Genomic DNA, 17,729 nt, shown 5'->3' with positions numbered 1-17,729 from the left:
ACCTTCGTTGATTTCAGCATCACGAAGAGCTTGGGAATTATTTTTGTCATCCCTTGCATATTATAGTTCATCACGAAGTTCTACTAACTTGGTGATGATGACTAGAGAATTCTGTCAATCACTATCTTATCTGGAAGATTAACTCCCACTTTATTCAAGCGATTGTAGTACTCAGACAATCTGGGCACATGCTCACTAGTTGAGCGATTCTCCTCCATCTTTTAGCTATAGAACTTGTTGGAGACTTCATATCTCTCAACTCAGGTATTTGTTTGAAATATTAACTTCAACTCCTGGAACATCTCATATGCTCCATGACGTTCAAAACGTCTTTGAAGTCCCGATTCTAAGCCATTAAGCATGGTGCACTAAACTATCAAGTAGTCATCATATTGAGCTAGCTAAACGTTCATAACGTCTGCATCTGCTCCTGCAATAGGTCTGTCACCTAGCGGTGCATCAAAGACATAATTCTTCTATGCAGCAATGAGGATAAACCTCAGATTACGGATCCAATCCGCATCATTGCTACTAACATCTTTCAACACAATTTTCTCTAGGAACATATCAAAATAAACACAGGGAAGCAACAACGTGAGCTATTGATCTACAACATAATTTGCAAAATACTACCAGGACTAAGTTCATGATAAATTTAAGTTCAATTTAATCATATTACTTAAGAACTCCCACTTAGATAGACATCCCTCTAATCCTCTAAGTGATCACGTGATCCAAATCAACTAAACCATGTCCGATCATCACGTGAGATGGAGTAGTTTCATTGGTGAACATCACTATGTTGATCATATCTACTATATGATTCACGCTCGACCTTTCGGTCTCCGTGTTCCGAGGCCATATCTGTATATGCTTGGCTCGTCAAGTATAACCTGAGTATTCCGCATGTGCAACTGTTTTGCACCCATTGTATTTGAACGTAGAACCTATCACACCCGATCATCACGTGGTGTCTCAGCACGAAGATCTTTCGCAACGGTGCATACTCAGGGAGAACACTTCTTGATAATTAGTGAGAGATCATCTTATAATGCTACCGTCAATCAAAGCAAGATAAGATTCACAAAAGATAAACATCATCATCTTGTGCTTGTGATCTCCATCTTCGAAGCACCGTCGTGATCACCATCGTCACCGGCGCGACACCTTGATCTCCATCGTAGCATCGTTCTTGTCTCGCCAATATTATGCTTCCACGACTATCGCTACTGCTTAGTGATAAAGTAAAGCATTACAACGCGATTGCATTGCATACAATAAAGCGACAACCATATGGCTCCTGCCAGTTGCCGATAACTCGGTTACAAAACATGATCATCTCATACAATAAAATTTAGCATCATGTCTTGACCATATCACATCACAACATGCCCTGCAAAAACAAGTTAGACGTCCTCTACTTTGTTGTTGCAAGTTTTACGTGGCTGCTACGGGCTTAAGCAAGAACCAATCTTACCTACGCATCAAAACCACAATGATAGTTTGTCAAGTTGGTGCTGTTTTAACATTCGCAAGGACCGGGTGTAGCCACACTCGGTTCAACTAAAGTTGGAGAAACTGTCACCCGCAAGCCACCTCTGTGCAAAGCACGTCGGGAGAACCGGTCTCGCGTAAGCGTACGCATAATGTTGGTCCGGGCCGCTTCGTCCAACAATACCGCCGAACCAAAGTATGACATGCTGGTAAGCAGTATGACTTATATCGCCCACAACTCACTTGTGTTCTACTCATGCATATAACATCAACATATAAAACCTAGGCTCGGATGCCACTATTGGGGAACGTAGTAATTTCAAAAAAATTCCTAGGCTCACACAAGATCATGATGATGCATCGCAATGAGAGGGGAGAGTATGATCTACATACCTTGTAGATCGACAACGGAAGCGTTTGGTTGATGTAGTCGTACGTCTCCACGATCTGACCGATCCAAGTACCGTTACTCCGGCACCTCCGAGTTCGACGTTCAGCTCGATGACGCTCCCCAGGCTCCGATCCAGCAAAGCTTCGGGGAGGAGTTCCGTCAGCACGACGGCGTGGTGACGATCTTGATGTTCTACCGTCGCAGGGCTTCGCCTAAGCACCGCTACAATATGACCGAGGTGGAATATGGTGGAAGGGGGCACCGCACATGGCTAAGGAACGAACACGAAGATCAACTTGTGTGTCTATGGGGTGCCCCTTGCCTCAGTATATAAAGGATGGAGGAGGAGGAGGCCGGCCAAGGCTTGGTGCGGCCAGGATGTGGAGTCCTACTAGGACTCCAAGTCCTAGTAGGAGTCCACCAAGAGGGGAGGAAGGGAGAAGGAAGTGGAGGAGAAGGAAACGTGGCCGGCCCCCCTTTCCCTAGTCCAATTCGGACCAGAGGGGAGGGGGGCGCAGCAGCCCCTTGGCCCTTTCTCCTCTTCCCACTAAAGCCCATCAAGGCCCATTGCTTCTCCCGTAACTACCCGTTACTCCGAAAAATACCCGAATCACTCGGAACCTTTCCGATGTCCGAATATAGTCGTCTAATATATCGATCTTATGTCTCGACCATTTTGAGACTCCTCGTCATGTCCCCGATCTCATCCGGGACTCCAAACTCCTTCGGTACATCAAAACTCATAAACTCATAATATAACTGTCATCGAAACCTTAAGCGTGCGGACCCTACGGGTTCGAGAACAATGTAGACATGACCGAGACACGTCTCCGGTCAATAACCAATAGCGGGACCTGGATGCCCATATTGGCTCCTACATATTCTATGAAGATCATTATCGGTCAGACCGCATAACAACATATGTTGTTCCCTTTGTCATCGGTATGTTACTTGCCCAGGATTTGATCGTCGGTATCCAATACCTAGTTCAATCTCGTTACCGCCAAGTCTCTTTACTCGTTCCGTAATACATCATCTTGCAACTAACTCATTAGTTGCAATGCTTGCAAGGCTTAAGTGATGTGCATTACCGAGAGGGCCCAGAGATACCTCTCCGACAATCGGAGTGACAAATCCTAATCTCGAAATACGCCAACCCAACATTTACCTTTGGAGATACCTGTAGAGCTCCTTTATAATCACCCATTTACGTTGTGACGTTTGGTAGCACACAAAGTGTTCCTCCGGCAAACGGGAGTTGCATAATGTCATAGTCATAGGAACATGTATAAGTCATGAAGAAAGCAATAGCAACATACTAAACGATCGGGTGCTAAGCTAATGGAATGGGTCATGTCAATCAGATCATTCACCTAATGATGTGATCCCGTTAATCAAATAACAACTCTTTGTCTATGGTTAGGAAACATAACCATCTTTGATTAACGAGCTAGTCAAGTAGAGGCATACTAGTGACACTCTGTTTGTCTATGTATTCACACATGTATTATGTTTCCGGTTAATACAATTCTAGCATGAATAATAAACATTTATCATGATATAAGGAAATAAATAATAACTTTATTATTGCCTCTAGGGCATATTTCCTTCAAATTACATGTATATCACATATACCTTTGTTCACCTTGCCATCCTTCTTATCCGCCAAATACTTGGGGCAGTTCCATTTTCAATGACCAGTCTGTTTGCAGTAGAAGCACTCAGTCTGAGGCTTAGGTTCAGACTTGGGTTTCTTCTCCTGAGCAACAACTTGTTTTCCGTTCTTTTTTAAGTTCCCCTTCTTCTTCCCTTTACCCTTTTTCTTGAAACTGGTGGACTTGTTGACCATCAACACTTGATGCTCCTTCTTGATTTCTACCTCCGCAGCCTTTAGCATTGCGAAGGGCTCGGGAATTGTCTTATCCATCCCTTGCATATTATAGTTCATCACGAAGCTCTTTTAGCTTGGTGACAGTGATTGAAGAACTCTGTCAATGACACTATCAACGGGAAGATTAACTCCCAGTTGAGTCAAGTGATTATGGTACCCAGACATTCTGAGTATATGTTCACTGACAGAACTATTCTCATCCATCTTGCAGCTGTAGAACTTATTGGAGACTTCATATCTCTCAATCCGGGCATTTGCTTGAAATATTAACTTCAACTCCTGGAACATCTCATATGCTCCATGATGTTCAAAACATCGTTGAAGTCCCGGTTTTAAGCCGTAAAGCATGGCACACTGAACTATCGAGTAGTCATCAATTTTGCTCTGCCAGACGTTCTTAATGTCATCAACAATATCTGTAGCATGCCTGGTACCCAGCGGTGCTTCCAGGATGTAATTCTTCTGTGCAGCAATGCGGATAATCCTCAAATTACGGACCCAGTCCGTGTAATTGCTACCATCATCTTTCAACTTTGCTTTCTCAAGGAACACATTAAAATTTAACGGAACAACAGCACGGGCCATCTATCTACAACAACATAGGCAAGCAAAATACTATCAGGTACTAAGTTCATGATAAATTTAAGTTCAATTAATCATATTATTTAAGAACTCCTACTTAGATAGATATCCCTCTAATCATCTAAGTGATCACGTGATCCAAATCAACTAAACCATAACCGATCATCACGTGAAATGGAGTAGTTTTCAATGGTGAACATCACTATGTTGATCATATCTACTATATGATTCATACTCGACCTTTCGGTATCGGTGTTCCGAGGCCATATATGCATATGCTAGACTCGTCAAGTTTAACCCGAGTATTCTACGTGTGCAAAACTCGCTTGCACCCGTTGTATAAGAACGTTGAGCTTATCACACCCGATCATCACGTGGTGTCTCGGCATGACGATCTTTTGCAACGGTGCATACTCAGGGAGAACACTTTTACCTTGAAATTTAGTGAGAGATCATCTTATAATGCTACTGTCAATCAAAGCAGAATAAGATGCATAAAGGATAAACATCACATGCAATCAATATAAGTGATATGATCTGGCCATCATCATCTTGTGCCTTTGATCTCCATCTCCAAAGCACCATCATGATCACCATCGTCACCGGCGCGACACCTTGATCTCCACCGTATCATCGTTGTCGTCTCACCAACTATTGTTTCTACGACTATCACTACCGCTTAGTGATAAAGTAAAGCAATTACATGGCGATTGCATTTCATACAATAAAGCGACAACAATATGGCTCCTGCCAGTTGCCGATAACTCTATTACAAAACATGATCATCTAATACAATAAAATATAGCATCATGCCTTGACCATATCACATCACAACATGCCCTGCAAAAACAAGTTAGACGTCCTCTACTTTGCTGTTGCAAGTTTTACGTGGCTACTATGGGCTGAGCAAGAACTGTTCTTATCTACGCATCAAAACCACAACGATAGTTCGTCAAGTTAGTGCTATTTAAACCTTCTCAAGGATCGGGCGTAGTCACACTCGGTTCAACTAAAGTTGGAGAAACTGACACCCGCCAGCCACCTATGTGTAAAACACGTCGGTAGAACCAGTCTCGCGTAAGCGTACGCGTAATGTCGGTCTGAGCCGCTTTATCCAACAATACTGCTGAACCAAAGTATAACCTGCTAGTAAGCAGTATGACTTGTATCGCCCACAACTCACTTGTTTTCTACTCGTGCATATAGCATTTACGCATAAACCTGGCTCGGATGCCACTGTTGGGGAACGTCGTAATTTCAAAAAAATTCCTACACACACGCAAGATCATGATGATGCATAGCAACGAGAGGGGAGAGTGTCGTCCATGTACCCTCGTAGACCGTTAAGCGGAAGCGTTATGACAACGCGGTTGATGTAGTCGTACATCTTCATGATCGACCGATCCTCAGTACCGAATGTACGGCACCTCCGCGTTCAGCACACGTTCAGCTTGGTGACGTCCTGCGATCTCATGATCTAGTAGAGCTCGAGAAAGAGTTTCGTCAGCACGATGGCGTGGTGATGATGTTGATGAAGCTACCGACACACGGCTTCGCCTAAGCACCTCTACGATATGACCGAGGTGGATTATGGTGGAGGGGGGCACCGCACACGGCTGGGAGAGATCAATGATCAACTTGTGTGTTCTAGGGTGCCCCCTGCCCCCGTATATAAAGGAGCAAGGGGGAGGCTGGCTGGCCCTGTAGGGCGCGCCAGGAGGAGGAGTCCTCCTCCTAGTAGGAGTAGGACTCCCCTCTTTCCTACTCCTAGTAGGAGGTGGAAAGGAAGGGGGAGAAGGAGAAGGAAAGGGGGGCACCCCCCCCCCTCCTAGTCCAATTTGGACCAGAGGGGGAGGGGGCGCGCGGCCTGCCCTGGCCGACCCCTCTCTCTCCACTAGGGCCCAACAAGGCCCATTAACCCCCGGGGTGTTTCCGTAACCCCTCCGGCACTCCGGTAAAATCCTGATTTCACCCGGAACTCTTCCGATGTTCAAATGTAGGCTTTCAATATATAAATCTTTATGTCTCGACCATTTCGAGACTCCTCGTCATGTCCGTGATCATATCTGGGACTCCGAACTACCTTCGGTACATCAAAACATATAAACTCATAATACCGACCGTCACAGAACTTTAAGCGTGCGGACCCTACTGGTTCGAGAACTATGTAGATATGACCGAGACATGTCTCCGATCAATAACCAATAGCGGAACCTGGATGCTCATATTGGTTCCTACATATTCTACGAAGATCTTTATCGGTCAAACCGCATAACAACATATGTTGTTCCCTTTGTCACTGGTATGTTACTTGCCCGGGATTCGATCGTCGGTATCTCAATACCTAGTTCAATCTCGTTACCGGCAAGTCTCTTTACTTTTTCCGTAATGCATCATCCCGCAACTAACTCATTAGTTACATTGTTTCCAAGGCTTATAGTGATGTGCATTACCGAGAGGGCCCAGATATACCTCTCCGACAATCGGAGTGACAAATCCTATTCTTGATCTATGCCAACTCCACGAACACCATCGGAGACACCTGTAGAGCACCTTTATAATCACCCAGTTACGTTGTGATGTTTGGTAGCACACAAAGTGTTCCTCCGATATCCGGGAGTTGCATAATCTCATAGTCATAGGAACATGTATAAGTCCTGAAGAAAGCAATAGCAATAAACTAAACGACCAAGTGCTAAGCTAACGGAATGGGTCAAGTCAATCACATCATTCTTCTAATGATGTGATCCCGTTGATCAAATGACAACTCATGTCTATGGTTAGGAAACTCAACCATCTTTGATCAACGAGCTAGTGAAGTACAGGCATACTAGTGACACTATGTTTGTCTATGTATTCACACATGTATTATGTTTCCGGTTAATACAATTCTAGCGTGAAAAATAAACATTTATCATGATATGAGGAAATAAATAATAACTTTATTATTGCCTCTAGGGCATATTTCCCTCATGTGCCACATTGTGCATGCCTTGTGTGCTGGGCAATATGGCGTGTCTCTCCTGAGGCCCTTCGATACCCTCCTTTTGGTATTTCGCAAAAAACTAACCCCCTTTTGGTAAGAAGGTGATCGTGGTGAATCCGAAGAGAAAAACCGACATGACACCCAATTCCTTAGCGTCCCAGTGCTTAGGGTTGCTATTTGGATTTCTTGGCTAATGTGAGGTGGATGCGTGGGCATGCTAGGCGCTGAGCAACCAATCTGTGTGGTGCGGTGCATCCAAAGTGTGGGGCGGCTATCCCGCAAGGATTCTTTAGTGGTTGATGAAGATCGTGGTGGTTCGGTTACCTCAGTACGTCGCAATAACAGCAGGTTGTCTCCACATGTACGTGCGGCATCGGGCACATCGCTTGTGTCGAGCGATCTAGGCCCTTCGATAAGTCCCTTTTGGCGGTCGCTTAGATGTCTTCTTGAAGTCGGCATGATCTAAGCGATCTGCAATCACAAGGCCAGTGTTGTGAATCAAAACACAAATTTGTGGTGTAGTCCTTGACATGGATGTTGCCTAGATGAAATCCAAGACTTGGCATCATTCATAGAATGCGACGAAGATGATGCAACTCATGTTCCTCATTTCAAGTGTCACTTGAGGACTAGCCTTGTCTAAGCCCCATCGTTGCATAGTTGCAATTGTGTGTGGACAATCTCTTGGTAGGCTCGGCCTAGACGTTACAAGGGAGAAGATTTGGCTTATATTGTGTTTGGCAATTAGTCATGACATATTTTTTCGTTCTTTCTTTTAATTTACCAATTTTATTTGATTCGTAATAACATAGTTGCATATATTCTTAGTTGGAACAGAAGCAGTGGGTAATGAAGCTTCCATTTATGCGAGACTTGGAACATGAATGGCACCGATCCTACATCCAGCTAAACGTAACAATGTAGTATGTACCCATGGAGTAACTTCTCAATAATCTAACTAATACACAAATCAAGGTTGATGGGCAACCATGGCAGGTTGATGGGCAAACAACAAATAATCAAATAATACTCTCTTTTCTCTCGTAAGAGAAACAATTACTATTATACTCGCATAAACATATATTAGATTGAATGAATGATGCTAACACTTTTGCTTTGAAACAATACATGCAATGATGCAACCATACATGGAAAAGTATCATAACCATTAGTACTAAAATTTTGGATGACAATACACAATAATGGCAGCAGATGGATTATTACTAAATTGTCATGATATTATCCATTTCAACGTTCCATTTAGCCAGGGGGTATTCTAGCTATGTGCTCCTTGTCCTTGAGAACAGATGGACAGCTGGACTTTAGATGTTGATAACCATTGCTTGCCATCATCGCCTCCAAATTGGATGGAGAAGCAAGCAACTGCAAACAAGCTTCTTTGAGACGATCGAAACCATGCTGCTCAGCTATAGCCAAACTGGTTGCCACCATGTCTGAATCAATATGACAACACAATTTCTCCTCGCATATATGCTTCAGCCTGCCAATGTTGTACCTATCAGCCACTACGAGTAGATGACTGGCCATCACCACATCAATCATAGGAGAAACTTTGCCAGTGTATATGAAATGGAGCAAGGCCTCGAAGACATCAGGCTCCATGTCATGAATTTCAATGAGTCTACTAGAACTCTCCTTCATGCCGCCGAGGAGCTCCGCCCTGAAGACTGATGACCGAGCGGCCAAGATACACCTATGAGCGGGGAATGTCTCTCCGCCTACTTGAAATGATAGGTCTGATGCATCTTTGCTCTCGAGGAGATCACCGAGTTGCCGGTGCAAGTCGTTTGGAGATGCTCTTGTTTCTTCTTCGCCGGGGATCTCCTTCACAACGGTGACATGGCATCCAATGGTGAGACAATCATTTCTCATATGCTCCGATCTTTCCAGCTTAGCCTTCTTCATTAGGTTATGGTAGCCCCAGTTTGGAGCTTTCCTTGAGAATGTATGTATATCGTGGGACGGGTATATGAAGGCACCGGTTCTCCATTCTCGTCAAGTAGACTGAACGTGAATTCCGCCTTCACATCTTCGGCGTCGGCGGGGTGAAGATGTAGAAAAAGAGATATGTCATCCGGACAAATCCTGCTGCCGTTTGGGTAATAGGTCATGACCCAGTCGTGGCCTCCAACACTGAAAGGTGAGGAGGTTAGGCACTCGCCGTTCTTGAGTAACGCCTTGGCTCTTGAGTATCCATCTACCTTGAGCACGTATGATCGCGCATATGGGCTTTTCTCTGATTCAGCTACCATGGCAACAGAGATCTTGCAATGCTCTGCCATTCTGGGAGCAAGATGGAAGACTAGCTTAGGCATGCAGATAGAGATCACAAGCACGTGCTCAACAGCCGGGACAATAATCGTTAAAAAATATTACTCAATAATCGATTGGGCCTTCTTTTGTTCTATTTATTCTTCAACTCAACTCACGAGATGTCGTACAAGCCCACCCTGGTGTGTATGTATATATATATATATAAGCTAAGCTAGCTACAACAAATACGACTCCGTGACTAATTCCACTACGTAGTACTACTAATCCTACTCGGTACAGATAAAAAAAAAACTAATCCTACTCGGTATGGAATACTAACCAAATACGTACTCGGTGAATAACTCTACCCCTACTACCAATCCTATTCAGTATGACACATCCACATGCACGTCCCGTGCAAAATAAATATAAATAAAATACAACCAGCTAGCCAGGTTCGTGGTCGCTCGACCAGAGAAACTATGTGCCGATCTACTCGAACAAAGAAAGCACAGATGTCGCCAGCAAATTTCACGCTTCACAGGCTTCGCAGGAGCAAGTAATGAACTTGAGGTGCATTTGTACCCATTTGGATTTGGGGCAGGCAAATTCCGGAGCACTGGACGATAATACTATAGCAGTACTATAATCCAGCTGAACGTGCTGACCTGAACTAGGATATAGGGTTTATGGTTTATTTAATTAGCAGACAACAAACGACAACAGTTTTGCTCATCAGAAAACTACAGCCCTGTTTTCCCCTACAACCCTATTTAAAACCAACATTCCAAAAACTGAATCCAGACAACCCTCAACAGCACGAGAAGTACTCCCTCCATCCCATAATACAAGAGCATTTTGACACTAATGTAGCACACAGCTGCACGACGAGCAATATTCAGAGCGAATAATAACCAAAGCCCCGTCACAACTATAGCTGAACATGCAGACGTTTTTGTTTTTTGCTTAGTGCAGTAAACTGAAGTACAACACAAGATACCAAGGTCCACATTGGCTGTGTGCATCCTGTGATGCAGAGAGGCCGGGGTAATCCCCTTTTCGAAAAAATAACAATACCAAGGTCCACATAGACGGCATCTATACTTCACATTCAGTTTTTCAGTGCAAAAGTAGACATGAGTGCTGCTAATGGAGTATCAAGGACATACCAGAGCTGACTGATTCTATTTGCTGGAGGCTTATTAAGTACTGAACATTTGCCACCTCATGAATTTGCTGCAGTTCCTCTACCGATACAGGTGGAACTAAGCCCTCCAGTTTTTCCTCATACACCTTCAAACAGCGTTCAAGAATAGCCTTGTTGAAAATTTCAACAAGAGATCCCGTTGATGGAATCTCTCCGTTATTCAAAGCTTCAAGAATCTGAAGCTTATTCTAAGAAACTAATTTATCCAATTTATGTAGATAGCAGCTACATCAAGTATCTTACCTGCTGCAGAAAGGACACAAATTCCTTTCCATTCAATGATTGATAAGTACCATTCTACTAATGAATGATTCTACCAATGAATGATACTGCTCTCATCTTTGTTCTGAAACATCCATCCAACCATACATGGAGAAGTTGCATAACCATTAAAACAAGACTCTAGCAAGAAAAAAAGTGATCGATAGCAGCATTTTTGTTCCACAACATTCATGCATAAACAGAGTACTAAACATGGATGACATATATATGATAATAAATTGGTCTGTTCTGTAGGCACTACTTCCACATTGTCATGACAACGTCCTTTGGCACCCCCCATTCAGCCGGAAGGATTCTAGCTACAAGCTCCTTGAGAACATGTGGGCAGCTGGATGTCAGATGCTCAAAACCGTCGCTTGCCATCATAGCTTTGAAATTGGAAGGAGAAGCAAGGAATTGCAAACAAGCCTCTTTGAGACGATGGAAACCATGCTGCTCTGCTAAAGCCAAACTGGTGGCCACCATGTTGGAATCGATGTGAGTGCACAATTTCTCCTCACATATCAGCTTCAGCCTGCCGATGTTGTACCTGTCAGCCGCCACGAGTAGATGGCTGGCCATCACCACATCAAGCACTGGAGGAACGGAGTCAGTGTATATGAAGTGAAGCAAGGACTTGAAAACATCAGCTTCCACGTCATAGATTTCAATAGGATTAGCTGCAGAACTCTCCTTCATAGTGCCAAGGAGCTCCACCTTGAAGACGGATGAGCGAGCAGCGAGGACACACCTGTGGGCTGAGAAACTCTGTGCACCGACTTGAAAGATTAGGTCTGCTGCGTCCTTATTCTCGAGGAGGTCACCAAGGTGCTGGTGCAGGTCGCTTGGAGGAATCCTTGTTTCTTCCCCATGGATGACGGTGACATCGCACCTGATGGTGATACAGTCGTCTCTTAGATGTGCCGATCGCTCCAGATCAGCCTTCTGGAAGAAGTCAGGATAGCCCAAGCATGAATCTTTCTTTGAGAAGGTTAGTACAGGGGAGGCACGGCTGTATGAAGGCACCGGTTCTCCATTCTTGTCAAGTAGACTGAGCGTGAATTTCCCCTTCACATCTCCAGCATCAGCAGATTCAAGACGTAGGAAAAGGGATATGTAATGGGCATGAATCCTATTGTCACCGTTTGGGTAACATTCCACGGTCCAGACGTGCCCTCCAACACTGAAAGGGTCAGAGGTAAGGCACTTGCCGGTCTCGAGAAACGCCTTGGCTCTGGAGTATCCATCTACCTTGAGCACGTATGACCGCGCATATGACCTTTGCTCAGATACCATGGCAGCAGAAATCTTGCATTGCTCTGCCATTCTGGAGGTGGGCTTGGAGTAAGATGGAAGTTTGGCCAGAGGAATGATCAATTTGTTACCTCTATCTGTCTATTCATTCTCGCCGCTGTCCAGTGATGTCGCCGGAAGAACGGCCGCCACCGGCGCTAGGGATTGGAGGTGGTGGCGCTAGGAGGGTGGGAGGCAGAGCCCGGGGCGGGCAATGGAGGAGGTGGAGCTCGACGACGGGAGCTCGTGGCAGCGGCAGCGGAGGGGATCGGGAGGGAGAGACGCGCAAGGGAAAAGGGTGGCGGCGGGAGCAGTAGAAGGGAGAGAGAGGACTGGCGAGTTAGGTTTTCTTCCGGCTGTTTTTTACCAGATGCTGTGAGATAAACGGACGGCCGAGATCGGCTCAGGAAGGAGACTAGACTGCATTCGCCCAGAGTCGTCGGATTGTCTGTCCAAACGAGTTCTGGCCCTCCGGTTTTTGAATGGAGCAATGCTGGCCATCGGATCAACTTCGATGTGACAACCAATGAATAGTGCTTCTTATTTCTTACTTTTGAATTTATGTCGTATCTGGCTGACACGTGGGGTCTTTAGTCTGTGGGCCGCTACTGTCATTGCCTCTGAGTGTGGGTGTGGCCGGTGCTGCTATACATTAGCGCGGGGGTCATGCCACCGCGCCGTAATTTTAGTGGCCGCCGAGGGTTGTTCCGAGATTTCACGTTAGGGCGCTTGCGTGGCGTCTCGTGGATGGCTGGGCTGCGCGTACGGTGGAGAGAGCGCCCGATTGGGTGAAACGCTAGCCACTATACTCGTCGTGCCCTTTCCCTTCACTCTCGCGCCGCCGCCCTCGCTCGCCCCGTCTCCCTCCCTCTCGCGGCCATCCCTGCACACCCCGTCACCCTCTCGCTGCCACCCCCGTCTCCTCCCCTGGACTGGTCGTTCAGTGGCTTCTCAACTGGCGGCCAATTGTGCACATGCTCTTCCACCTCCCCAGCCGAGAGAGAGAACGAGGTTGAGTGGTAGATCACGACCTAACTATCGGTTTTGGTCAGCCGCGACGATTGTGAGGCACAGCCTTTGCCGGACATCGAGAAGGTCGGTTCTGAGGACACGATTTCACTAGTGATCGAGAAAGGGTGAGACTGGTGGTGCTCTCTTGTGCCCCTTTCATCCCGGCTCGCACGCTTCATCCACGGAACCGGTGGTAACTCTCTCTATCTCTCTCTCTCTCCCTTTCTCTCTCATGGTCTTGCCTTGCAGGTGTCCATCATTGTGGAGCTGGACGAGATCTCTGGCCAGCCCACCACATAGCTTGCGACCCCGGTTCTTGCCACTAACACGCCACCTCCTAGTTCAACATGAAGTAATGCATGGTAGGTGCTCGATAAATTGTCAGGGTGGGCTAATGAGTGTCTTTTTAGTGGTTGGGCCTACTGGCATCGATGAAGTATGTGTCAAGAAGAGCGGCTGCGTCTGCGATGACTGGGTTGTTAGCACTGTCTTCTAGATGCAATGCTCCTCTGGTTTCTTCCTATCTCACCAATGGATTCATTTGGGCTAAGAAAATGTGCTCTTTTTGAATCTGTGATGCCACCACTTTCTGCTATGAAGTAGTGATTCTTACATGATTTCCAATTTTCCATACATCAAACTCTGCTTTACTGTGATGTTTAATTAATGTAATATGCAATTTTTTAGAAATATCAAGGATATTAGGTGATGCTTATTTAGGCATGAAACCTTTATCTTGCCAAATTTCTATACATAGGCGACCTCTCCGACCTTTTCTACTGATAGGGATGATGATGGTTCTGAAATTATAATCATATATTTGTTAAGTTCTATTTTTGTTTCTTGTGCTCATGTTTCTATCCTAAATTCCTAATCCAAGTAACCGGTTCTTTTTATTTTATTGATCAGGTACTTCATGGCAGTGCCGTGGACAACATCACCATAACCACATTGATGGTCCAAGCCCCAGCTCACAAAATCATTTTTAGTTGGGCTGTGAGCACCTCAACAACTCAACGTCAAATATAATTGATGTGTAGCCGCATATATTCTTTCTATAATCTATTTTGGCTACCATCATTTTTAGTTGTGCCATGAGCACCTCAACCACTCAACATCATCTATACCATGATTTTAGCAAAGAGTTATTTATGTTTATCATTGCCCACGCTTCTTATTTTTTTCTCATGCATGGCACTTAATATATTGTCTTACAGTTTAACACAACTTAGTGGAAAAGTGTGTCTTCTATTTATGTACTCTTCCTCTCAATCATCAATTTGCTCACAGTTATACATGTTTATGTATGTGTCTTCTGTCTCTGATCTTCATGTCGTTATGTTACTTTTCTCTCCCAATTGATTGTTCGTCCTTAAAAAAAGTTTTCACGTTATCAAAAGGCTCCAAGCGGTGTCATGGTCAGGAACCTATTTTCCAGCCAGCAGGAGATGGTCAGGTAATCAACCATATCATGGATTGTGTTTTTTGTGGTTTGTGGCAAAGTAATGCTCTTCTTTTCAAATGTATGGACTAATAGGAGTCATATGTTGTACCTCATTTCTTATACAAAACTGAACTGGTCATTGGTTAGGTGAGACATGCCATGTGTCTGGACTTCGGTGACAAGTCTGAATGAATATATTAATTTGAGCAAGTATTCGATCCATATACTTGCATTCTTGATATTTGATTTTTATTTTCTCAACTATATGGACGTGTTAGTTCTTTAAAGATCTCTCAGCTATAAAATTGTTCTAGGCTCCTCCGCATTTTTTTGTTCTAGGCTACTTAGGATCTGACAAATACTACATCATATACACACTGAATTCTATCCTTCCAGGTTATTTCTGTTCCATCCACTTCCATTGTTGCAGGAATCTTTTTGCGTTTGATATTATATGGAAGAATCTATGTGTTCTATTTATGCTAAATTCGATACCCCATTTGTGGCTTTTTCTCTCTCTAATATTTGCATTCAGGGCTATGCTAAATCGAGTGATGCTGCCATTGAGTTGACCATTTGTTCTGGTTTACTTACAAGATGATACAATGATTTAAATAGACGATGCAAATTTATCTGAGTTGAAGACCTCTCAAAGAAAGTTGTTAGCGGCTTCTTCATGGGGAATGACATTTGAGAGTTTGTGTAAGCGACTTAATAAAAGATAAACTACACAATTTGACCAAGCACGTTGAGGAAGATAAAAACAGGAAAAGGATTTTGTGTATGATCAGGCTGCCTCGAGTGATTGCTCCCCTTCAAAGGTAAAACTTGCATGTTTCCATGTCCAAGCTTATTAGCTCTCAATGCTTGATGCACCTATATTTTTTTGAGACAAAAAAGATGATACATATTATACAGTTTGATCACATTATTAATTTGCCACACGTGATGTTGTAGGGTGATTTGGTATACGACTCCAGGTTTAATGTCGACCACTGGGTTTGTAGGTTCTGTGCTAGAATGCTTACATAACACATATATTAGCTACATTTATTTTTCTTTCTTGCTTCTTTTTTATAGCTCATGCATGGCTAGAATTTAGAATCATTGAAAAGTTTGCATGTCTGACCTTAATGATAGATGGGTTGGTACTATGGTCATACATGATTTGATCTGGTATTTGTTTTATGATGTGTTGGGCAATCGTCAATTTCCCTTTATGGAGCAAGTTTGTATAGGGATACAAAGTACAGACCAACAATCTGCGTCCTAATACTAATGTATTTCCTGGATTCTCCAATTTAGATCGGAGCATTGAGACGTCCTGGCACTCATGAACCTCCTGGAAGAGGACAACCTGAGGTGGTCTGCCATGGGCACCTAGCGAGGCACAATGTTTGGGCGCTTCACCGCGGCTTCTAGGGGGGTGGCTAAGTCGTCGGCATCGGGCAATGGTGTTGCCGTTCGCATAAGCAAGCTACATGGCGTCGAGAAGAAAACGGTATGCCTCATTCTCCTCTCGGCCTTGTTCCATCTCGATCATCACCATAAGCATTCATAACAAGATTTGTTTAGTGATGGTACCTAAAAGCAAATCTGGACTTGGATATGCCTTAGCATTCTTATCAAGATTTGTGCAGGTACTCTAAAAGAAAATGTGCTTGGTTCTTTCCTCAATACTCATAGCCCTTTTGTTTTGCCTTATACTTCGATCTTGAGGTCTGAAGCACAATAGTTAGGCGGCTACCTCACATGATGTGAAAAGTTAGGACAATGACTTTTCAAGCTAATTTTGAATGTTGTATGTTTTGCTGTGTTATATGTATGTGTTGTGTTTATGGTTGTTGATAGTGTTATCCATTCTATGCCGGATGTTGTGGATGACTGAACTTCTATGTGTCATTTTCAGTGTTGCATACTGCCAAGTTCTAGAAACGGGGTGATGCTCGCATAGTTATTTGGCGTAAAGGAGACCAAGGTGAGATTGTTATTGAGGGTATAGATGTTCTGTCTCCATGCAAATTTAGTGACCTTGCCTTCTCTAGCTTTCTAAGTATTACTAATCATTACTTACTACATTATTTTTGTGTACTGTTCCACAAAAAATACCTTAAAGCACGAACATGTACGTGTTTCACAATTCTAGCTGACTCTAGTTCACAAATCACACTGTTTAACTTTGTTGTCCTTTGTATCTTTTAGCCTTTATCAAACATTGTATATTTCTACTTTGATTGTAACTTTTCATTTGTCCTTTCCAAAGGTGGATAAGAAAAGTAAACTTGAATAAGCACACTCATATGGAATGACATGCAACCGCAGAAGAGAATTACCCCCTCTAATAAATTTTTGGTGTGGTGTTGTCTTCATGGTTGCAGGGCACGTCAAAAGGTTTAGTATGTGTCATATCGTTAGGGCAATGTTTTGAACACGGCGGGTATTGACACTAATAATGCCGCCATCATGCATACATATTGAATCAACTGGCTGGAATTTTCAATATTTTCTACACCGTGCGAGACGTTCATGTTTCTACTCTACTTCATGGACTAATCAAATGATCCAAATTATGTTTATTCTTTAGGAACACTTGACTTATTTGGTACCATTGTTCTTCTTCCAAGGACTACGATAACATCTTTTCTTCACATATGAGAGGAAGACGTAAGTATATAGTTTGTTTTGTGAAATAAGTTGCTGATATACTCCACATAATATCTAGGCATTTCTACTACCTGTTAGTTCTGAAAACTCTAACTAAAGATCTCTTGCAGATACCAAAGTAGCCTTGGTAATAACAAGCAGGTTGAGCTCATTTATATGGGTGCTATAAGTAGTGAGCCTGCTCCATGATGTCTACTACGCAACTTTATCCTGGTAGACGTTGTTGGGCCT

At 43.8% G+C, this 17,729-nt stretch overlaps 1 protein-coding gene and 1 pseudogene across 1 annotated transcript; both read right to left on the bottom strand.

The window, feature by feature from the left end:
* Nucleotides 1-8,567: 8,567 nt before the first annotated feature.
* LOC123108010 (BTB/POZ and MATH domain-containing protein 3-like) lies at nt 8,568-9,789 on the bottom strand (annotated as a pseudogene).
* A 1,441-nt stretch (nt 9,790-11,230) lies between these two features.
* LOC123108009 (BTB/POZ and MATH domain-containing protein 3-like) lies at nt 11,231-12,697 on the bottom strand. Its single transcript, XM_044529882.1, has one exon. It carries the CDS (start codon nt 12,410-12,412, stop codon nt 11,345-11,347), a length of 1,068 nt encoding a protein of 355 aa, XP_044385817.1. The 5' UTR covers nt 12,413-12,697; the 3' UTR covers nt 11,231-11,344.
* Nucleotides 12,698-17,729: the final 5,032 nt, after the last annotated feature.

This window comes from Triticum aestivum, chromosome 5A (assembly GCF_018294505.1).
Source record: "Triticum aestivum cultivar Chinese Spring chromosome 5A, IWGSC CS RefSeq v2.1, whole genome shotgun sequence".
Lineage (NCBI taxonomy): Eukaryota > Viridiplantae > Streptophyta > Magnoliopsida > Poales > Poaceae > Triticum > Triticum aestivum.
This window is presented reverse-complemented; position numbering and strand designations above follow the sequence as displayed.